This window comes from Mobula hypostoma, chromosome 11 (genome assembly GCF_963921235.1).
Source record: "Mobula hypostoma chromosome 11, sMobHyp1.1, whole genome shotgun sequence".
NCBI lineage: Eukaryota > Metazoa > Chordata > Chondrichthyes > Myliobatiformes > Myliobatidae > Mobula > Mobula hypostoma.
The window spans coordinates 45,767,701-45,791,803 of NC_086107.1; the positions used below are offsets into that span (position 1 = coordinate 45,767,701).

Here is a 24,103-nt window from a genome sequence, read left to right on the forward strand (position 1 = left end):
CCTTGCATGTTGAAATGCTCGTCCTGAAACTTTTAATATGTTGTTAGAGAACTTGCCTCCACTTTCTGTCAGTTATGCAGCTCCACCAGATTAGTTTAAGGATCATTTCACACAGACCCATTTCTTTGAAACACTGGCTTTTGGTTATCCACTCCATTAACATTTATTTGTTAAGTTATTTTTTAGGATGGAGCCAACTGAAGTGCAAAACAGAGTCAGAAAATACAAAACATTGTGAGTTTTGAAAATGACTTTATTAAAAACAAGATATATATTTAACAGTTATGGAGTCACATTTTGTCCACTTGGATGCGGACAGGATTTGGATAGAAATACTGTACATCTTTACTCAAAGAAAAAAAACATGATCAAAACATACACTTGGTTCTTAGATCTAATGGTGATGCAGATCAGTCAAGGCAACAATTTTGTACCCCATGATTTTTGTTTAGCTACAGTTGCAATTAATACAGTGTAGCATCCAACAGTGGCAAAATGAAATGTCAAATTACCAAATCAGTGGGACCTCCTGCCCCTAAAGTCATGTGCAGAATTTCACTATCTCCCGTTTGATAATTTTTTTGCAAAGATTTATCAGAATCTCTGCAACTATTCAGTGATACTACATGATACATAAAGGCAGATTATTACCATTTAATGCTTAAATTTAGCTTTTCTCAAAGAATCCTAAATTTAACCTACTGTAGTGAAAATTAATGTTTTAGTTCCCCCATTCAGCTACTGTGAAGGACGTTCTGTTGATACCAGCCAAATGAAACTATCATCAACTTGGGAAATAATGAATAGTCAGCTATTAATTTTAATGGTTATTTATTCATCTTCATTAAGGGTGAAGATTTAAAATATCAAGGACAAATTTATTTACAGTAAAATAGACGTAAGCAGCTGAATTTAATTTTCACCATACAAAAGTAATTAATGTGCATGCACTCAGCTACAAAGGTTGAGCAAGGCACAAAAATGATATTCTTCTAAGAAAAAAGGTGCAATGTAGAAATGATACACCATTTGTTTCTCCTGTTCAGGGCTAATATTTTTGTCTGAATCTTACCAGAAGATCAATCTAAACTTGCATTTGTAATCTCTGCTCTCTTGAAGTTGAAAGTAGTGTATTTTCAGTGGAATATATGCAATAATTTAAAAAACAAACTTGAAAGCCCAAGGTGATGGTAACATATTTGAAACTGAAATTTGCCACATTGCAGCTCTGAATTTGGTTCGTTAGGGGCAAACTATTAAATAAATAGGCAACAGACACATGACATTTGTCTGGTGCAACCTAATCAATAGTTGGATAGAGGAAGGGGGAAATAATCAAAACAGCTGTAATCCTCTTAAGATTAGAACAGCTGAAGTATTTAACTAAATTATTCTGCTCTTGATTCAGTCCAAAAACACTGTCGGCAAGACATTCTAAAGAGACAAAATACTACTTGGTCAGTTTGTGCAAATCCATCATTCAGAGGTACCCATGGTTGCAGAGGCAACTGAAAGTCTGCAGCAACTGTGGGCTTCTGCAGAACTATTTACAGGCTGGGGCAAATGTCAAGTCTGTCAGTTTTGACTGCTGTGAGAGAAGATGAGGTGAATTAAGGAAATACAACAACCTTCCATTTTATTGCCTTGAACAATTCCACATTTCCATAGTTAAATGCCAAATCTTGCACACAAGGTAATAGCAAAAAATTTGCCTAGGAAGACAAACCAGTGGTACATGAACTGAGGATCGTGTGCATGGCATTGCCGAGGGGCAAATGCTTAAAGAAAAGGTGTAGTCAAATGCGTTAGCACACCTTCTCCAAATTTTTTTGTATTTTCACCAAATCTTGGAAACAACCATAGGCACACTTCTCAGAAAAGCATTTTCCTTTATCATTTCCATTGCACTTCCTTAAGTGGCTTGTCATCCTTTAGGAATTTTTTTCTCTGGCATCATATTAATTTTAACCCCAGAATATTAGTGAAGCAACGGAGGTGTGTTAGAAAGTAAGCTATATCTTATAAAATTGCTACTCATGGTGCTTTTTTTTGCAAGAATTACAGCAACAAAAAATATATAACCACAGGTGAAACCCACTTGCATATTTGATGTGCCTTTTCAATTTTACAACTTATTTTTATGCATGCAAGTTTAGTACTGTAACAGTAAAGCAATAGAGAAAATACATCCAAGAAATCAACATATCATCTAGTAGTTGAAATCTCTTGAATTTTGCTATTAGCAATACTTATTTATGTGACTGCAAACTCACAAATTCTCTTAACTCAGATTTTGGACCCAAGTAGAATAGTAAAGGATCTACAAGTAAATTCATAATTTCCTCCTTTGGCATTCACTGTTCAGCTTCACTGCAGATTCACCTTTCACACAATTGTTATTTAATGACCACATCTGAGAGACTTAATGCTTGAGCAAGCCTTTCGATGCACTCATTTTCTTTATTTATTATGTCTGCCTGTGGGGTGATTAGTCCTGGATCTTCTCCAATGGCATTAATCATAGAAAAGAGGTCACATACCACAGATGAAAGATCTCCTGCATAAAGCTATATTCCATCTGTATTTTTACAATCCTTGAGGCAGTAAAACTTGTATCTTTTTATTTAGTTCCATTAGAAGCAGCCCAGTGAGTTGAAGTTGGGGCAATTAATTGCCTTGTGCCTGATCTTTCTTGTGCCGCTCCCTGGGAAATATAATGTGTCTGAGTTAGCCACTGAATTTAGCACCTTGAATTTAATTGCGAGTTTGGAGGCATAGTAAAGAAAGGTGATGTTTTGCGCTGCAAATAGTGAAGTTCTTCAACAGTTTCTTTTGGCACACTTGATTTCCCACCATTCTTTAATCAGAGAAATTAAGAGAAGATATAGAATGAAGGTGACATTAAGTGCATGCAACTCTTTGTGATTTCGTCAAACTGATTGGTCCATTGGCAATGTGCATCAGCTGGAATTGCTGTTTATCCACAGTTAAAGTCTTCTTTCAAGTAAATTGCAGGAGTCTGGTTGGGTTTCTCTTTGCAAATTGTTCCACTTTTCACATACTTTGTGCAAGATGTGGTAGGGAGTTACCCACTGGATGCAGCAGTCAATTTGTACCAGTTAATGGTTTCCTTGCTTAAGTCAAATTCCTTCAGAGTTAACGTAATGCCACCAAGGTAAACATTTTCCCGTAATGACTCAGCACTCAACACACTCAGTTGCAACTCCCTCTGTTTGAGTGATTCTTTACTGTATCCACTATACACCAACTGAAAGAAAAAGAACAGATGTTCAACATTATTCCAAGACGGTGCAAGTTCAAAGTTGGCAGCTGAGATATTTTTACAAGCGAGAAGAAAATTTTTCCTAATAAAGTACTGCAATACTACCTAAAAACCTCAATAATGTGTGTATTTTTTCCACTTTAGACATTTATTATCATAACTCCTCGTATGTGCAAGTGATCCGAGTACAGCGTTAGGTAGATGTGTGTATATGTGTCATTTTGCAAAGCAGAGCAGGATGGTCTGTTAGTTTTATTGCAATTAACTAGTGCTTTGCCCCGGTAGATACACCAGAAATCATTATTTGATGCTTTTTCATGAGAGAATAACTGTCTATTTTGATATTGCCTTTTGCCCAAACAAATAATCAAGATATTCTATAAAGGAGGGGGAATAGATAGCGAATTGCCCAAGGGTGATGAAGAATGACAAGCTAAGGCTGTTACCGATAGAATGGAATTCAGCCCAAATTGTGGGATATTTAATTAGTGTATTCACACGGCTGGGTCATTATTTACAGCAGCAGAAGTGCCAGCACTCTCCAACATCTCTCTAGCCAGCTCCGGCCAAGAACTTTGCTCATCTCAAATAAGAGGAGTATTAGCATATTTTTGGATTGCTGCGAAAAGCATTCCAATTCTTACAGAGCAAAGGGCACAAGAGAGCTCCGAGACTGAACATTTCCTTTGTGGATGAGTGGGTAGGTCCAGGGTATCTCTACAAACTGGAGCTGGTAAGATATTTCAAGGATGTCTGAAACAATTCTCTCCCAAACAAAAAAGCTTGTGTAAAAATGATTGCCGTCAGTGACAATGAAGCTGTGGGATCAGAAAATCCCAAATGGTTCACTAATATTACAAAAGGAAGGAAATACATTGCTTAATTGGTCAGGGCATGAAGGGATACCGGGTGAAGGCAAGAGATTGGGGCTGAGAGGAAAATTGGATTAGCTATGATGAAATGGCAGAGCAGACTCAATGGGCCAAATAGCCCAATTCTGCTCTTTATCTTACGGTCTTAATCTTTGGCTAAGTGAGTGCTCCAGCAAAGAATTACTCAGAAGCTAATATTTTAATCACCAGCAGATAAAATAATCCAGAATGGATTTCATTAATTCTACATAGCATTGGCACTCTGACAGGAGCCGCTGACCTTAATCTGTTTACAATGAGGGAAGAGATTTAAAAGGTTTTCTGTCAGTCACTCATCTTAATTAAGTGAAGTTCGCCTCCTTGATAGCTTCATGCAAGACTCTGTACTTCTTCCCTTCAAATTGGCATTGCAATTACTGTTCTTCAGAATCTGCCAGTTTAAGCACTTGCTCACAGATCAAACAGTAAAGTTTCTAAAGGGGCTCAAAGGTAAAAACTAAAAACAAACTGTGAGAAGTTCCAGCAGATGCTTACCATTTCATTGTAGGTTGGGTTTCGTGTCTTCCTTGATACCTTTGTCTTGTGCTTGGTTATTTTATGTGGATCAGGAAGCAAATATGTTTTTACATAAGGATTTGGATCTGCTCCATCCTCAGTCACCTATAATCAAAATATAAAAACCTTTTTATACAAGCAAAATGTTGTGTTTCATCTTTAAAAACTTAAGTATAATTGCATAGCAAATGCTTCCCATGATACTACAGAGGTAAGGTATCCAACTGTTGAAAAAAACAAGGTTATCATCAAGGTTTAAGTTTTTGCAACATCTTAAAAAGCAGTAATACAAAGAAATCAAAGAATCCTTGTGTCAGGTAAAGGACATGGAAAGGAAAATAAAGAAATGAAAAGTGACAAGGCTAACAGATTCAAAGGGGTGTATGAAATTGCTAATTAGATGACAGCCAAGAGAAGGTGAAAATAAGGGAAGGACCAATTAGAAGGTACAGGCAAGAGAAGGGTGAAAGTAAATGAGAGTGGCTGAGTTCCAGTTTTAATTTGGTTACACCCAAGGGACAGAGAAGCTAGTCTGTGGTTGTACATAAATCTAGGAAAAAGGGTCAGAGACCATAAGACAAAGGAGCAGAATTAGGTCATTCGGCCCATCAAATCTGTTCTGCCATTCCATCATGGTTGAATTATTTTCCCTCTCAACTCCATTCTCCTGCCTTCTCCCTGTAACCTTCGACACTCTAACTAATCAAGAACCTATTAACCTCTACTTTAAATACACTCAATGACTTGGCCTCCACTGCTGTCTGTGGCAATGAATTCCCCTGATTCACCATCCTTTGGTAAAAGAAATTGCTCCTCAACTTTGTTTTAAATGGACGTCCCTCTAGTCCTAGACTCACCACAATAGGAAACATTCTCTCCACATCCACTATCTAGGCCTTTCAATATTTGATAGCTGTAAATGAAATCCCCTTCATTTTCCTAAACTCCAATAGTACAGGTCTCCAGTGCCTGCCTGACGTTGAATGTACACTGCTACCAAGATGATGGCAGAAAACTTCCTTGGCAGATAAAACAGAGAACATCCACTGACTCTCCTCTACCTATCCTGCCCGTTATTTCCTCAAAGAATACCAACACGTTTTGTCAGGCAAGACTTCCCCTTAAGGAAACTATGTTGACTTTGGCCTATTATATACTTTGCCTCAAGTACTCCAAAACCTCATCCTTAGTAATGGACTCCACCATCATCCCAACCACTGAAGTCTGACTAACTGGCCTATAATTTCCATTCTTCTGTCTTCCTCTCCTCTTAATGAATTGGGGTGACATTTGCAATTTTCCAGTCCTACAGAAACAGAGGGCAGAGCCATAGTTCCGAGCTTAATTTTCACTTACCAGGTCCCGTATGTGCATTACCATGATGAATAGTGTACTGTTCCTGTATGAAATGGACAGTTTAACCTCTCCACCTACTTGACCTGAATTGGCAGATGGTGAAACTATTTCTGTTTAAAACAAATAAAAAAAATAATTACCCATGGGAACTTACATGATGAACGAATGAATCATGAACCATTATCAATGATATCTGATTCCAACCATCTTCTACTTTGATTTTTCTCGAAGTAGAATTATACTTAAGTAACTTTTTTCAACAATACAAAATGAGCCACAATGACTTTGAAAGCTTCAAATTCTCTCTAACATGCTCAGCCATGGAGGCAGGAGAACAAATAAAAGCACTGCATCTTGAAGAAGTGGTGAGACTGAACGTGAGAGGATGTGCAATCAGAATCAGGTTTAATATCACATGTATATGTCATGAAATTTGTTGTTTTGCAGCAGCAGTACATTGCAATATATAACAAAAACTAAGTTACAACAATAGAAATTTAAAAAATTAAATAAGTAATGCAAAAAGTGTTTTAAAAAAAGGCTAAAAAGAAGTGAGGTGCTGGTATGAGCTCATTCAGAAACCTAGCAGCAGAAGGGAAGAAGCTGTTCTTGAAACATCGAGTGTGTCACTTCAGCCCCTGTACCTCCTCCTTGATGGTAGCAATGAGCAGAGGGCATGTCCTGGATGATGGGGTCCTTAATGATGGATGCCGCGTTTTTGAGGCATTATCTTTTGAAGGGTCCTTAATGGTGAGGAGGCTAGTGCCCATGATAGAGCTGGCTGAGTTTACAGCTTTCTGCAGCCTTTTCTGATCCTGTGCAGCGGCCCCAAAATACCAAATGGTGATGCAATCAGTTAGAATGCTCTCCATGGTACGTCCATAGAAATTTGAGTGTCTTTGATGACATACCAAGTCTCCTGAAAGTCCGAATGAAATACAGCTGATGTCATGCCTTCTTTGTAATTGTTTCATATGTTGGACACAGGACAGGCATTGTCCTCTGAAACAGAGTTCCCAGGATCACCAGATGCTGCAGGGATTCGCACAGGTGTAGTTCTATTCTCCCTTTCAAAGAATGCATGAAAGGCATTGACCTCATACGAGAGTGAAGCATCACAGCTATCTTAGGGTTCACTTTGTAGGAAGTAATGGCCTGCAAACCATGTCAGAGCTGATGTGCATCAGATTCAGTCTCTAACTTCAATCAGCATTGTTTCTTCGTTCTTCAAATAGCCTTCGGTTAAGTCATAGAAACATAGAAAATAGGTGCAGGAGTAGGCCATTCGGCCCTTCGAGCCTGCACTGCCATTTATTATGATCATGGCTGATCATCCAACTCAGAACCCCGCCCCAGCCTTCCCTCCATACCCCCTGACCCCCGTAGCCACAAGGGCCATATCTAACTCCCTCTTAAATATAGCCAATGAACTGGCCTCAACAGTTTCCTGTGGCAGAGAATTCCACAGATTCACCACTCTCTCTGTGAAGAAGTTTTTCCTAATCTCGGTCCTGAAAGGCTTCCCCTCTATCCTCAAACTGTGACCCCTCGTTCTGGACTTCCCCAACATCGGGAACAATCTTCCTGCATCTAGCCTGTCCAATCCCTTTAGGATCTTATACGTTTCAATCAGATCCCCCCTCAATCTTCTAAATTTCAACGAGTACAAGCACAATTCATCCAGTCTTTCTTCATATGAAAGTCCTGCCATCCCAGGAATCAATCTGGTGAACCTTCTTGGTACTCACTCTATGGCAAAGATGTCTTTCCTCAGATTAGGTGACCAAAACTGCACACAATACTCCAGGTGTGGTCTCACCAAGGCCTTGTACAACTGCAGTAGTACCTCCCTGCTCCTGTACTCGAATCCTCTCGCTATAAATGCTAGCATACCATTCGCCTTTTTCACCGCCTGCTGTACCTGCATGCCCACTTTCAATGACTGGTGTATAATGACACCCAGGTCTCGTTGCACCTCCCCTTTTCCTAATCGGCCACCATTCAGGTAATAATCTGTTTTCCTATTTTTGCCACCAAAGTGGATAACTTCACATTTATCCACATTAAATTGTATCTGCCATGAATTTGCCCACTCACCCAACCTATCCAAGTCACCCTGCATCCTCTTAGCATCCTCCTCACTGCTAACACTGCCACCCAGCTTCGTGTCATCCGCAAACTTGGAGATGCTGCATTTAATTCCCTCATCCAGGTCATTAATATATATTGTAAACAAGTGGGGTCCCAGCACTGAGCCTTGCGGTACCCCACTAGTCACCGCCTGCCATTCTGAAAAGGTCCCGTTTATTCCCACTCTTTGCTTCCTGTCTGCTAACCAATTCTCCACCCACACCAATACCTTACCCCCAATACCGTGTGCTTTAAGTTTGCACACTAATCTCCTGTGTGGGACCTTGTCAAAAGCCTTTTGAAAATCCAAATATACCACATCCACTGGTTCTCCCCTATCCACTCTACTAGTTATATCCTCAAAAAATTCTATGAGATTCGTCAGACATGATTTTCCTTTCACAAATTCATGCTGACTTTGTCCGATCATTTCACCGCTTTCCAAATGTGCTGTTATCACATCCTTGATAACTGACTCCAGCAGTTTCCCCACCACCGACGTTAGGCTAACCGGTCTATAATTCCCCGGTTTCTCTCTCCCTCCTTTTTTAAAAAGTGGGGTTACATTAGCCACCCTCCAATCCTCAGGAACTAGTCCAGAATCTAACGAGTTTTGAAAAATTATCACTAATGCATCCACTATTTCTTGGGCTACTTCTTTAAGCACTCTAGGATGCAGACCATCTGGCCCTGGGGATTTATCTGCCTTCAATCCCTTCAATTTACCTAACACCACTTCCCTACTAACATTTATTTCACTCAGTTCCTCCATCTCACTGGACCCTCTGTCCCTTACTATTTCTGGAAGATTATTTATGTCCTCCTTAGTGAAGAGAGAACCAAAGTAATTATTCAATTGGTCTGCCATGTCCTTGCTCCCCATAATCAATTCACCTGTTTCTGTCTGCAGGGGACCTACATTTGTCTTTACCAGTCTTTTCCTTTTTACATATCTATAAAAGCTTTTACAGTCCGTTTTTATGTTCCCTGCCAGTTTTCTCTCATAATCTTTTTTCCCCTTCCTAATTAAGCCCTTTGTCCTCCTCTGCTGAACTCTGAATTTCTCCCAGTCCTCAGGTGAGCCACTTTCTCTGGCTAATTTGTATGCTTCTTCTTTGGAATTGATACTATCCCTAATTTCTCTTGTCAGCCACGGGTGCACTACCTTCCTTGATTTATTCTTTTGCCAAACTGGGATGAACAATTGTTGTAGTTCATCCATGCAACCTTTAAATGCTTGCCATTGCATATCCACCGTCAATCCTTTAAGCGTCATTTGCCAGTCTATCTTAGCTAATTCACGTCTCACACCTTCAAAGTCACCCCTCTTTAAGTTCAGAACCTTTGTTTCTGAATTAACTATGTCACTCTCAACCTTTGTTTCTGAATTAACTATGTCACTCTCATACCTGGACTTCTTTAATAGTTCTGAATCCCTGGCCTTGAATATCACAATCTAACCCTTGGCAGACTACGAATCTCCTGGTTCATTCACGGCTTTTGTTTCGGATAACTTCAGTATGATCTCAAAGTCAGACAGGTCTCAATGAAGTTGGTGACAACTGTGGCATATTCATCTAGATTCTACTCAAAGATGAATCCTTGAATATTTTCCAGTCCTCTGACTCAAAGTAGTCCCGTAAGTGTTCCTCCACCTCCCTTGACCACCTTCTTGGTCATCACTTTGGTGCTTTAGTCGCTGCCTATACGCCAGAAGTAGAAGAACAGCTACTGATCAGACTTTCCAAAGTGTGGGTGTTGGATGGCATGTTAAGCATTCTTAATGGTGGGTATAACAGTGGTCAAGTGTGTTGGCCCCTCTAGTTCACAGGTGATAGGTTGGTAATAGTTGTTCAGATACTTCTTCAAGTAGCCTGGTTGAAGTCCACAATGATAGGGAAAGGACAGATTTATTAGCCTACACTTTTATCGCTATTATGTAATGGGGTTTTTCAAAACCTAATTTCCTTGTATCAGACAAAAAGTTACCCAAAATTAGAACATCCCCAAGAAAATTGAATGACTAAAAAATGTGACCTGACAATGCTGGTTAAAGTCTTCACAATCAAAAGCTTGATGAAGCAGCCACCTTATTAGGAACACTGCTGACTGGAACACAAGGACTCAAATACTTGCACTAACGGCACTTTGTGAATTACTGTGATACTCTGGTGCTGCTGCAACTTGTTTTCTGCTACTTATCTATTTAATACTGTTTTTCTATTACCGTCTTGTTTTTATCTACTGCTTTATTTAATTGCCCGAGAGGAAGCCAAACAGAGTTTCATTGTACCTATGTATAATGACAATAAAGATCATTCAATTCAATTTCTAAACAAAGAAGAAATGAGACTGATATTAACCTAAACAAGTGGATAGGTTTGGCCAATTAAGGCAGGGAATGGATGATAGACTGAAGTAACCATGTTTGACAAGAGAAGTGGAACATCAGGTCAAAAGGAAGAAAGCATATTTAAGGTTCAGGAAGCAAGGATATGATGGCATTGTAGAAAATTACAAGGAAGCAAGGAAGGAGCTTAAGAAGGGACTTAGGAAACCAAGAATGAGACACAAAAAGGCTTTGGTGAATAAGGTAATGAACACCTGAAGGCATTCTTCACACAAATGAACAGGAGGATGATCAGAGCGAGGGTAGGACTGATTAGGGATAAAAGAGGAAATATGTGTCTAAAGTTGGAGGAGGTCCTTAGTGAATACTGAAGGAAGGTATTCATTAAGGACCTTCTCCAACTCCAGACACATATTCAGTACTTTGCTTCAGTAGTCACCAATGAGAGGGACCCAGACGAAAATGAGAGCAGTAAAGAACAGGCGAGTATGCTGGAAAATGTCATGTTAAGCAAGAGCATGTGCTTGAACATTGAAAAACATTAGAACAGGTAAGTCCCTGAGTTGGACAGGATATAACCCAGCTTATGACAGGAAGTGAGGTAAGAGATGGCTGCACCTTTGGCAATGATCTTTGAGTCCTTACTGGCCACGGGAGTAGTACCAGAAGACTACAGGGTGGCAAATGTGATTCCTTTGTTCAAGAAAGTTAATAGGGATAATTTTGGGAATTATAGACTAATGGGTGCTGGGAAAAGGAATGAAGAGGATTCTTAGATACAGCATTTATGAGAATTTGGTGAAGCACGACTCTGTGGGGGGCAGGTCATGCCTCACGAGCCTGATTTAAATTTTTTTGAGGATGTAATAAAACACATCGATGAAGGTCGAGCAGTGGATGTGGTGTATATGGATTTCAGTAAGGCATTTGACAAGGTAGGCTCATCCTGGGAAATTTGGCTGCGTGGATATAGAATCATCTTGTCCACAGAAGGCAGAGGGTGCTGGTAGATTCTGCCTGGAGGTTGGTGACCGGTGGTGTTCTGCAGGGGCCTCTTCTGGCACCCCTGCTTTCTGATTTTTATAAATGACTTGGATGAGAAAATGAAAGGGCGGGTTAGCAAATTTCAGGGTTAGTTTTTTTTTAAAGAAACACAGAGAGTGGTGCGTTCGTAATATGCACTGCCAGGACTGGTGGTAGAGGCAGATTCATTAGTGACATTTAATAATCTCTTAGCTAAATGGATGAAAGAAAAATGGAGGGCTATGTCGGAAGGAGGTTAAATTGATCTTAGAGTATGTTAAAAGGTTGGCACAACATAACGTGCTGAAGGGACTGTACTGTTCCATGCTCTAACTAACCTATTAGATTGGTGGTTTGGGCAGAAGTTTCATTTAAATTTACAAGAAACGTGTACAATCCACTTTTTTATATAATTCAAGATTGCAAACCGGATTTCGTGAAATCTCAAACACAGGCTATTATGTGTTAGTAGATAAGGTTAACAACTATATGCAAGTTTTAAAAAAAATCACGCCCCAACATGTAAATCGTCAAGTTAATAAATACTGCATCAACAAAATGAATATATGCCACAGTCACAAGCAAACTGCAAAATGATAAATGCCATCCAAGCAAAACTTCATCTGAAATACCTGTGGGCTTGACTAGTCCATCTACTCCTTCAGCTTTTTCATCTCGGCCTAGTGGATGGAAAAAGGTGTAAACGAGATCACACTGAAAAATAACAACAAAGAATGTTTATAAAGTTTGATAGCTTTTTCTAGTGCATAATTCTGAACAAAAGTGCAAGTGGCCATTTTAGGAGCAAGATAGTGCACAGGGTTAAAAAATTACTGCAACATACATCAAAGTTGCTGGTGAACGCAGCAGGCCAGGCAGCATCTATAGGAAGAGGCGCAGTCGACGTTTCAGGCCGAGACCCTTCGTCAGGACTAACTGAAGGAAGAGTGAGTAAGGGATTTGAAAGCTGGAGGGGGAGGGGGAGATGCAAAATGATAGGAGAAGACAGGAGGGGGAGGGATGGAGCCGAGAGCTAGACAGGTGATAGGCAGAAGGGGATACGAGAGGATCATGGGACAGGAGGTCCGGGAAGAAAGACGGGGGGGGGGGGTGACCCAGAGGATGGGCAAGAGGTATATTCAGAGGGACAGAGGGAGAAAAAGGAGAGTGAGAGAAAGAATGTGTGCATTAAAAAGAGTAACAGATGGGGTACGAGGGGGAGGTGGGGCCTAGCGGAAGTTAGAGAAGTCAATGTTCATGCCATCAGGTTGGAGGCTACCCAGACGGAATATAAGGTGTTGTTCCTCCAACCTGAGTGTGGCTTCATCTTTACAGTAGAGGAGGCCGTGGATAGACATGTCAGAATGGGAATGGGATGTGGAATTAAAATGTGTGGCCACTGGGAGATCCTGCTTTCTCTGGCGGACAGAGCGTAGATGTTCAGCAAAGCGGTCTCCCAGTCTGCGTCGGGTCTCACCAATATATAAAAGGCCACATCGGGAGCACCGGACGCAGTATATCACCCCAGTCGACTCACAGGTGAAGTGATGCCTCACCTGGAAGGACTGTTTGGGGCCCTGAATGGTGGTAAGGGAGGAAGTGTAAGGGCATGTGTAGCACTTGTTCCGCTTACACGGATAAGTGCCAGGAGGGAGATCAGTGGGGACCTCCTGTCCCATGATCCTCTCGTATCCCCTTCTGCCTATCACCTGTCTAGCTCTCGGCTCCATCCCTCCCCCTCCTGTCTTCTCCTATCATTTTGCATCTCCCCCTCCCCCTCCAGCTTTCAAATCCCTTACTCACTCTTCCTTCAGTTAGTCCTGACGAAGGGTCTCGGCCTGAAACGTCGACTGCGCCTCTTCCTATAGATGCTGCCTGGCCTGCTGCGTTCACCAGCAACTTTGATGTATGTTGCTTGAATTTCCAGCATCTGCAGAATTCCTGTTGTTTGCGTTAAAAAATTACTGCTGGTTGTGTTTTTTTTTGATAAGAGGACCTCCTTCCTGGGATATGTCATGCACCACACATCACTAGGAGATGGAGTGTGCAGACTGAGAGAGGGATTTAAAAAGAAGCAAGCGGGACAAGTATGCATATTCTGCGCGCCACAAACCACTAAGGAACGTTGGAGTGTGCATAATTCGGTACTTGGCAAGGTCCAATAAAAAAAGGTTTAAGCAGAGTGGTCATTGTGTTAGTGGGCCATTGTAAGAATGAGGAGTTTACACTTTGGCTCGTAGAGGCTTTGGCGAGGGGAGGGCAAAGGATGTAGGTAGATTTTTTCATTTAATTTTTCTTTCTTTCTTATTCCAGAGTTAAAGCAGTGGAGAAGTCAGGCAGGGGAGTGGCATGCTCCTCTTGCGGTATGTGGGAAGGCAGGCAGACGACCAGTGTCCCTGATGACCACACCTATAAGTACACTCAGCAGCGGCTTCTTACTGACTGTGATAAGGACTTGGAGCTGGAGCTTGATGAATTCTGGATTATTCTGGAGGCTGTGGCGTTGATCAACAGGCGATTCAGGAAGGTGCAGGACACAGGTAACTGGGTGGCTGTCAGGAGGGGTAAAGGGGATAGGCAGCCAGTGCAGAGTTACCCATTGCCTTATCCTTCAACAATAAGGATATCACTTTGGATACTGTTGAAGGGGTGGGGGGTGGGTGGATGCCATAGCACGGGAAAGCCACAGCGATCACTGTGGCACTGAGCCTGGCTCTGTGGCTTAGGAAAGAAGTGGGGGGTGCGCAAGAAGAGGCAAGCTGCACCAATAGAGCATTAAATGGGCAGGGGAACAGACAGGAAGTTCTGTGGATGAAAAAGAGATTCTCAAATGGTATGTTGCCTGCTGAGTATCAGGGTCAGGGACATCACAAGTCAAGTCCGCAGCATTCTTAAGTGGGAGCCAAAGGTTGTTGTCCACATCAGTACCAATGAGATGGGTAGGGAGGGTGACAAGGTCCTGCAAAGTTAGTTTAGGGAGTTAGGTGCTAAATTAAAGGACAGGACCTCCAGGGCTGTGATCTCAGGATTCCTACCCATGCCATCTGCTAGTGAGGCCAGAAATGGGAAGATCATACAGTTTAACATGTGGCTAAGGAGTTGGTGTAGGAGGGAGGGCTTCAGGTTTTTGGATCACTGGACTCTCTTCCAGGGAAGGTGGAAACAGGAAAGGAGGGATGGTCTGCACCTGACCAGGAAGGGGACTAATACCCTTGCAGGAAGGTTTGCTCTTGCTGCACGGTAGGGGGGTGGGGATTAACCTGGAGTGGAAGAGGTATAGGAGCCAGTGCCAGAGAGACAGTGGAGTGGCTGTGGGGAAAGATATTTTTAAGCCTATGTACAAATCGAAAGGTTGAGCGTGGTGGACCTAATGTTCTGTGTTGAGTCTAGATGCAAGGAATATTGGAAGAAATGTGGATAAGCTTGGGGCATAGATCAGCATGTGGAATTATGGCACTGTAGCCATTAATGAGAGTTGCAGGAGGGGCAGGACTGGCAGCTCAATGTTTTGGGGTTCCGTGATAGAGCAGGAGGGATTAAAGGAGGTAAATTTTCCATTACTAGTCAGGGAAAATGTCATGGCAGTGTTCAGATAGGATAGATTGGAATGTTCATCTGGTGAGGCTGTAAGAAAGTGATGACTATATTAATGGATTATATTACAGACCACCCAAAAATCAATGAGATTTAGAGAAGCAGGTTTGTAGAGATATCGCAGACTGTTGCAAGAAACACAAGGTTATGATAATAAGTGATTCAAGCTTTCCACATATTGACTGGGACTCCCATACTGTTACAGGGCTGGATGGGATGGAGTTTGCTGAATGTGTTCAGAAGAGTTTCCTTCATCAATACATAGAAATGCCAACTGAAGGGAGTGTGATGCTGCATCTCCTATTTGGGAATGAGACAGGACAGGCGACAGAAGTTTGTGCGAGGGAACACTTTGTGTTGAGTGATCATAATGCATTAGTTTCAAGATAATTATTGAGAAGGGTAGGTCTTGGTGCTTGGGTTAAGATTCTAAATTGGAAAGGATCAGGCAAGAGTGGATTGGGACAGGTTATTTTCAGCAAAGGTGTGCTTGGTAAGTAGGAGGCACTCAAAAGTGAAATTTTGAGAGTACAGTTTGTATGTTCCTGTCAGGTTTGGTAACTTTAGTTTTCCTGAGATATTGAGGCCCTGGTTAAGTAGAAGGAGCTACATAGCAGGTATAGGCAGGAAGGAACAAATAATGTACTTGAGGAGTATAGGAAATGCAAGAGGACACTTAAGAAGGAAATCAGGAGGGCTAAAAGAATGCATGAGGTTACCCTAGCAGACAAGGTGAAAGAGAATACCAGGGGCTTCTACAGAAATACTAAAAGCAAACGGATACAATGGACAAAATTGGTCCTCTTGAAGATCAGAGTGCTTAGAAGGTTATTCCCTAGATCATAGAGAATGAGGGGAATTTTGACTGATGTATACAAAATTATGAGGCATATAGGTCGAGTAAATGGAAGCAGGCGTTTTCCACTGAGGTTGGGTGTGACTAGAACTAGAGGTTAGGGTAATAGGTGAAACGTTTAAGGGAGAACATGAAGAGGAACATCTTCACGCAGAGTGGTGGAAGTGTGGAATGAGCTGCCAGCATTTCAATACTTAAGATAAATTTGGATAGGTATATGGCTGGGAGGGTACGGAGTGGGTGCAGGTCAAAGGGTACAGATTAATAGTTGGGCTTGAATTAGATGGGCCAAAGGGCCTATTTCTGTTCTATCGTGTTGCACGACTCTATTCTGGTCAGTATGCATAGAATGAAGAAAACAGCCAGTCCAGACAGATGCTGGGTTTTGGAGAGCCTTCATTTTGATTCCAATTCCACTCACTTACCTCAGTTACTTCAGTCGAGCTATTCATCAGACATTGTACGTAATTGTTCAGCTCCACCTTCCGCTTGGAGGCCACATCCTTAATGTGAGTTCGGCCAAGGACCACTTTGTTAGGGAAGCTGGAAAAACAATGGCCTTTGTCTAAATTGCAATAAACAAAACGTTCACAACAAAGTATTTCTTATGTGTATTCAACACCCACCCTGGAAGCTTCCACAGGGGGAAGAGGATGCCTAGTTTGTTGTGGAGCTCTTGGAATTCATCAAATGTTCTGAAGACAAACATTGGTGCAATCTGTCCTTCCCGCAATATCCTCACCACATATATCTGTGCGGTAAAATTGACAGCCATTAAACTTCATTTGCCTGATTCATCATCATTCTCACTGTTAAAAAGCTTCTAGGATGTATTGTAGACAATAAGGTTTTGGCAAAACCGGAATTCCTTGTTAATCAAGGTAATGAAGACAACAAAAGGTCAAAACTTTAAAAGGTCAAAAGGTCAAATCCAATCACCCCTTAAATCAACATCCACACAATTACAATTCTATTGGCAAATAACTCAAAAGCAAGAGAGAAGTTCAAGTTCATGTCAATCTTCTTCTTCCTTTGATACAAATTCATTGCACTTCAGGTGCTATCAGCTTCAACACCTGAATCAGTTCAGCACAATGCAAGAGTTTTAGCCTCTTCCGTTGAATGTGGTTCAATGCAAGATCACATTAAGCATTTTTATAAGAAGAATCCAACTGGAATGCTGAGAGCTCCTTTAATTTAAAATGATAGGGCATAAACTTACTTGCATTTTGAATGTAATACGACATCGTGCTGAATTTCTTTTAAAAGGACCATGCTTTTGAAAATACAAATAATCTACTAATGCTTTGAAGAATTCCTGAGACACCATGTCCGCTGAGAAGTAAAACCCCAAATTTCAACCTATTTATTTATTTGGAGATACAGTACAGTAACAGGCCCTTCTGCCCAATTAAACCCATGTGACCAATTAACCTACTGTGCCATATTACGTCTGGTTAAGATGGCGCTACCAATGTGACAGCTTCCAAGTAATCAAAAAGCTAAGAAATCTGACCAAAAACATCACTAAAAATGCATCTTCTGAGGTAAATTGTGTTAAATTATTGACGCAAACGGTGAAGGGGTGAGTGATGGCGAGGCAAGTTTGGAAGATGAATCAGTGCAGATGAAGTTCTGATGCCCGTATGACTGGCCCGACAGCGAGGTTGGATGGCTCTGGATGCCGGAAGAAGTTGGGGCCCAGGCAGAGAAGATTCTATTTCAGTGCTGATACAACTGGCCTGGGTGTGATGCTGGATCACTCTGGGCACTCAGCTGATTTGAAGAGCTTGAGAGTGGCTTCAGGCTGGGCGACGAAATATGGGTCCAGAACGAGTTGGTGAGCAGCGTGGTCTAGGTCCAGGACCTTATGCGGCGACAGTGCCTGGGTCCTAGTGTGAGGTACAATGCGCTGTTTAGACAATTTAAATACTGGCCCAGATTGGCAACGACAGCCAATTTTGCTCACTCTGAGACCTTCACTCCTTTCTCCAGGGCACCAGAGGATTTCACTGTTCCATTGGGTCATATTAAGCCAGTAGTGATATTCTCTGCTGGCTAAATACTTCATTGGCACCCTGGTGAACTTTGAAACAAGTTTTTAGTGACTTCAGAGCTGGATTTTCTTGCTCAGCTAAAGGGATGAATTCTCTCAGAATTAAAGGCAATGTCATTTTGGGAGTTTATCCTGGAACATATATTCCACCAAATATCTACTGAGACCTAAAATTTAACAAATGAAGAAATGCTTCAAGCCCCAATAAACTGAGAGTTTCTCATAGGCAGGACTTCTTCCTTCTAAGTGGACCTTAAACAAATGAACAACTACAAAAGGAATTCATTTTCAACCACTTCTGGCTGGCTGCAAAACATCGATCTAGTGAAAATTATTTTTTCCTTGAAAACTTATTTCAGTGTTAGGGTCCTCTTAGCCAATTGTATAACTTTTTAGCCAATCCACTTTTCAGTACGTTCACTTCCATCTGTTTAACATCCGAATATGTAACCGTAGAAGAGCTTCCTTTTCAGAACTGAAGTGGCAGGCACCACGCACAACAAAAGCTAATCTTAGATGCTTACAGTCCTAAGTAAACGCCCATCTCCCGAAGGAAATCATTCCCTTTTCCTGGTGCTCCCAATACTACCTCACATCAGGAAATGAAATGTATGGGGAAAATCACAGGCACACACCCTTCATCCCATCTAGAATCTGCAGTTAAGATACGACATGACACAGAACGGAATTATAGAAGTGGCTGGCTGCAACTTGGACTAGCACGAGTGATTGACACTCACCCGCATTTGTGAAATTCGTCTTGTCAGAGAAGCCACCTTATACTTACATAGTATTTGTCAGGGTTGTACCTCTTCTGGTAGGTGTAAATGGTCACTTCTTTGATTCGCCCGTCTTGTTTGAGAGAATAGGTTTTTGGCGAGAATGAAAGGATGGCTTGCTCATTGGATGGTAACCCTGAAAACCGTAGCTGTGCCAGGTTGTGAATGAGGAAGTTAAACTTGGTTGCCACACTGCCCAGGCTGGATTCTATCAACCTGAAGGAAAACAGGATTTGAAAGAAAAAAAATTAACACTGCATCTGTATCAATTTCTCAAATTTAGCTGCTGTGTGCACTCTGGGGTTATTCAATGTTAGCTGAGTACACAATTCCCGGAAGTGATCCACTGGTGGGACAATTCTGCAAATACAAACTTAGTGCTTTACCATGGTGGTGGTGGTGGTGGTGGGGGGGGCGGGGGAAGGCAACAAAACCTTTATGGTCACTCCACCCTCCTCCTGCTTTAATTTGGAGTTCATGTTGGTCACCTCACCTGGTGAAAAAGATGGTGGCTTCAGCGTCAGTGGTCTGGGGCTGCAGAGCATCTTCGACATATTTCAAGTCTTGTATGTTGGTGACCTCAGGTAATCCTGCAGACAACATCTGGGGGAAAATAAAAGTTAAAACAAAATAAACACCAGTGGAAGTTCTCACTGTATGAAGAATCAATCATGAGGTTTTCAACAGAGAAGTGAACTACTTAAAGTATGCCCCTCCACGATTCTAGCTGTACTCCTTGCTGCCTCAGTAAAGCAGCCAGCATAATCAAAGACCTCACCTGGCCCCGGACATTTTCTCTGCCAACCTCCCACACTGGGTGAAAATAAGAAAGCACATACCACGATGCTCCAGGACAGTTTCTATTCTGCTGTTATCAGACCCTTGTACAACAAGACCTCGCAATCTACATCAATATGATCTTGTACATCTCTTCCTCTGTAGCTTTTGCATTTTATTTTGCATTGTTATTGGCTTACCTTGTTCTACCACAATGCACTATGCAATGGTTTGATCTGCATGAACAGCATCACAAACTGTTCACTGTATCGTGGTATATGTGACAGTAATAAACAAATCCCAATACAACAACAAGTAATAGAAAATGGGATCATGTAGCAATGCGTCAACACATAAAGTTCCTAAAAAGTAAATATTTACTTTTAAAAAAATAATTTCCAGTTACCACAGTAACATGATACAAGAAAAAGAACTAAAAAAAAAATGCATCAACCTGCAAATATCCAGAACCAGAATACAGTCCTTGATATTTAAAACTTCCCTTTCTGATGAAGTGCCGAAGTGCCAGGGGCAAGGCCTGTGTTCATTGATAAACACAAGAAAATCTACAGATGCCGGCAATCCAAAGCAACACACACACACAAAATGCTGGAGGAATTCAGCAAGTCAAGCAACATCTAAGGAAAGGAGTAAACGGTCGAGGTTTTGGGCCGAGACCGTTTATCAGGAGTGGAAGGGAAGGGGGAAGGAGTCAGGGTAAGAAGGTGAGGGGAGGGGAGGGGAGGAAGTACAAGGTGGACAGGTGATAGATGAAATGGAGAGGAGGAGGGGATGAAGTAAAGAGCTGGGCAGTTAATTGGTGAAAGAAATAAAGGGCTGAAGAAGGGGGAATCTAATAGGAGAGGACGGAAGACCATGGAAAAAGGGAAAGGGAAGCACCAGAGGGAGGTGAGGAGAGGTGAGGGTGGGAAAAGGGAATGAGGAATGGTGAAGCTCGGGGGCGGGGAGGAGAGTGCAATTTACCCGAGGTTCGAGAAATTGATGTTCATGCCATCAGGTGGAGGCTATCCAGAAGGAATACAAGGCACTGCTCCTCCAACCTGAAGGCAGCAGTAGAGGAGGCCACGGTCTGACATGTCAGAATGGGGATGGAAAGTAGAATTGAAATAGGTGGCCACTGGAAAATCCTGCTTTTTTTGGGAGATGGAGCAAAGGTGCTCGGCGAAGCGGACTCCCAATCTATGTCGGGTCTCACTGATATACAGGAGGTCCCACTGCAAGCATCGGTATAGTAGATAACCCCAGACTCGCATCTCACCTGGAAGGACTGTTTGGGGCCCTGAATGATAGCGAGGGAGGAGGTGTGGGGGGGGATGGTATGGCACTTGTTCTGCTTGCAAGGATATGTACCAGGAGGGAGGTCAGTGGGGAGGGACGAATGGACAATGGAGTCGTGTAGGGAGCGATCCCTGCAGAAAGTGGGAAGTAGGGTGAGGGATAGATGTGCTGAACACAGAGGCTCGTGGGTTGGTAGATGAGGACAAGAGGAACCCTATCTCTGGTGTAGTGGTGGGAGGATGGTGTGAGGGCAGATGCGTGCAAAATTGAAGAGATGCAGTTGTGGGGCAAGGGATCTAGGAGGCTGGTGGCAGTGGATGAGAGATCCCCAGAGTCGCTAAGGTCAGTGATGATATGGGAGATAATGGCCTGGTGCTAATGTTCAAGGAGTAAGTAAGAAGAGGTATCTGAGTGTGGCCATCTGGCCTCAGCAAGGTACAGGTCAGTCCTCCAGACTACTACAGCACCCACCCCCCCATTTGCGGGTTTGATGGTGAGGTTGGGATTAGTGCAGAGAGAGTGGAGAGCAGCCCGTTCAGAGGGAGTGAGGTTAGAATTGGAGGGAGAAGTGTTAAAGTCAAGGCAGTTGCTGTCTCGCTGGTAGTTAGCGATAAAAAGATACAGAGCAGGCAAATGACCTGAGCAGGGTGTCCAGGAAGAGGAGGGGGGGGTTGAAGACAGAAGAAGGGGTCATCGGTGCGGACTGGAGAGTCCATGCCAAAGTAGCCATAGAGATGGAGCGATAAAAAGATCCAGAGCAGGCAGAAGACCAGAGCATTGATGTTCAACCTGCAACCAAAGCATGAAGTGGTCTCATTCAACATCGTTTCATTTGCTGAACTTGACGTTGCTGCTCTGTTTTACCCAACTGCTTCTCAAACAATGACCTTTTACACAAATCAGGTTATACATTACCAGTGACAGGAGATTCAGGAAGTGGTTGGCATGCTTGCGGATGAGATTATACGACTGACAGCACAAATCCACAAACAATTGGAATCGGCTGGTTGGCTTCTCCCCACCATTAATTACATAAGCCATGTCAGAGGTCAGCACGAAAGGAGCTCGATCTCTGAAGGAGGAAAAATTATTTTCAGTCCACAGACTACTACATTTCACCCCCTTCCCTGCCCCCCCCCCAGTGCACTGTTGTATAATACAACAACAATATACAACAAGCAAGATCTTGACTTAATATTCACACACTCCAACAGTGTTCACTGCGGCTGATTTGTAACCTAACGATTCCATCCCCTGTCATAATCCACTTTCATTCAGGTGGAAACAACACACAGAGGTACCAGTTTCTTGGCCTAACTCACCCCCAGACCACACAGCTAGATGCACATCTTACTCTCAGGCAACAGCAGTTTGAAATCAAAACAAGTGGCCACATTACGTCAGTAAAATTCCAACTGTTTTTTTAAAAAAAATAAATTCACGGAACCAATAAACAATTTAAAACAGACTTATAATTAACTATAAACACAAGAGAAACTACAGATGCTGGAAATCTTAAGCAACAAAATGCCGGATAAGTTCAGACAGTCTACCTCTTTCCTTTCCAGTTACTACATCCCTCCTCGCCCACACATCCCCCCTTCTCACTTGGTCTGACCTATCACATGCCAGCTTTACTCCTCCTTTTCCCTCTACTCTCTTATTCTGTCCATTTCCCCCTTTCCTTTCCAGTCCTGATGAAGGGTCTCTACCTGAAACGGTGACTGTTTATTCCCTTCCAGAGATACTGCCTGACCTGCTGAGTTCCTCCAACACCGTGTGTGTTGCTCATAATTAAACCATGTGGTTGCTTTATCTGACTTTGAAGGCAGCTAATTAGCTTTTCCTCACCATGTTACTCTGTACAAAAGATTTTAGTAGAAGAAAGCATGACCTGTGATAAGGTTATATTTCCAGCCTAAAACAAAAGTAGAGTATTTTATAATGCAAATCTTTAGTTTCTTTGTAGAATTTCAACCAGGTTATCAAATTTCATGAAATAAACCTTTAATAACTTGTATCTTTTTAATAGAAAATTTAATATATCAAGGCATTTCTCAGGAGCAGATGGATGAAAAGTCAAACAAGACGATGAAAAGCTTGATCAGAGAGGGCAGAAAGACAGTCAGGCAGAGGACCTGGCCCAGAGATTGTTAATATCTGGTTGCTGGAAGTTTAAAACAGGTCCACCAGTAGGGGTGCCGTTAAATCCAGGGAGGATCAAGAAGCCAAAATTGGAAGAATGCAGAGGAGGTATATGGTTGGAAACAACGGCAAAGATAAGAGGATAAACCATAGAGGGATTTGGACACCTGGTGAGCATACATTAATGTATTCCATTATCTGGTACTAATGCAAGTACAGAGTTGATGAATAGACGGTACTGTTTTAGACGACTTCAAATTTTACGAAGTGTAAAAGGAGGGATAGCAGCTAGGAGTTCATGGGAATAATCAAGATCGAAAGACAAAAAAAAAATTCCAAATTGGTGTTAAGACTAACAACTATGAGGAAATTTACCTTTTAAAACTTCCAAACATCTGCGCATGTCCAAGAAATTTGCCAAAATCGATATGGAACATGTGGCCAGTTGACCTGAGCATGATGTTGTCATTGTGGCGATCACATATCCCCAGCACATAGGTAGCAACACAGCATCCTGCACATGAATAGATGAAGTTTTCCGATGCCTGGAGATTGAACAATTAAAATATTTTTGGGATCTTGCAAATGCAGTTACTGAATAATTCTCTAAAATTAAAACATAGTTCAGCTCTTCCCAACAAAACTGCAGAACTATTCATGCAGTGAGGTGCGCATTATGACAATAATGCTTGAAAAGCAAAGAAAATGGGAGGAAGTGATGATCAGAAATATCGGAAATAGACAGTGTTTATGGAGAGTGAAATGATTTAATGTTTCAAATGTGAGTGATGATAAATCTGATTCTGATATGGGTCTCTATTGTAGACAGAGAATGTGAAGGGGGCAGGGAAAGGGGAATCATGATTGGGAAAAGGAGAAGGGTGAAGGGAACGAGTGCGAAGCACCAGAGACATTCTGTAATGATCAATAAACCAACTGTTTGGAATCATATGATATTGCCTGGTGTCTGTCAGGCACTCCTTCTCTGTCATCTGTCCCACACCACTTCTGTAGTGCCAAACCCTCAC

At 42.0% G+C, this 24,103-nt stretch overlaps 1 protein-coding gene across 2 annotated transcripts in view; it reads right to left on the bottom strand.

The window, feature by feature from the left end:
* Positions 1-232: 232 nt before the first annotated feature.
* Positions 233-24,103, bottom strand: part of pik3c2a (phosphatidylinositol-4-phosphate 3-kinase, catalytic subunit type 2 alpha) — a 157,791-nt gene continuing 133,920 nt past the window's right edge. For both annotated transcript variants that reach the window (XM_063061943.1, XM_063061944.1), the window contains exons 24-33: positions 23,451-23,620; positions 21,846-22,002; positions 19,348-19,457; positions 18,863-19,070; positions 16,646-16,770; positions 16,445-16,562; positions 12,202-12,283; positions 6,067-6,176; positions 4,690-4,815; positions 233-3,268 (exon numbers count right to left, since the gene is read on the bottom strand). In XM_063061943.1, coding sequence (XP_062918013.1) covers positions 3,086-3,268; positions 4,690-4,815; positions 6,067-6,176; positions 12,202-12,283; positions 16,445-16,562; positions 16,646-16,770; positions 18,863-19,070; positions 19,348-19,457; positions 21,846-22,002; positions 23,451-23,620 — 1,389 coding nt within the window. In that variant the 3' untranslated portion in view covers positions 233-3,085. The remainder of the gene's footprint in view (positions 3,269-4,689; positions 4,816-6,066; positions 6,177-12,201; positions 12,284-16,444; positions 16,563-16,645; positions 16,771-18,862; positions 19,071-19,347; positions 19,458-21,845; positions 22,003-23,450; positions 23,621-24,103) is intronic.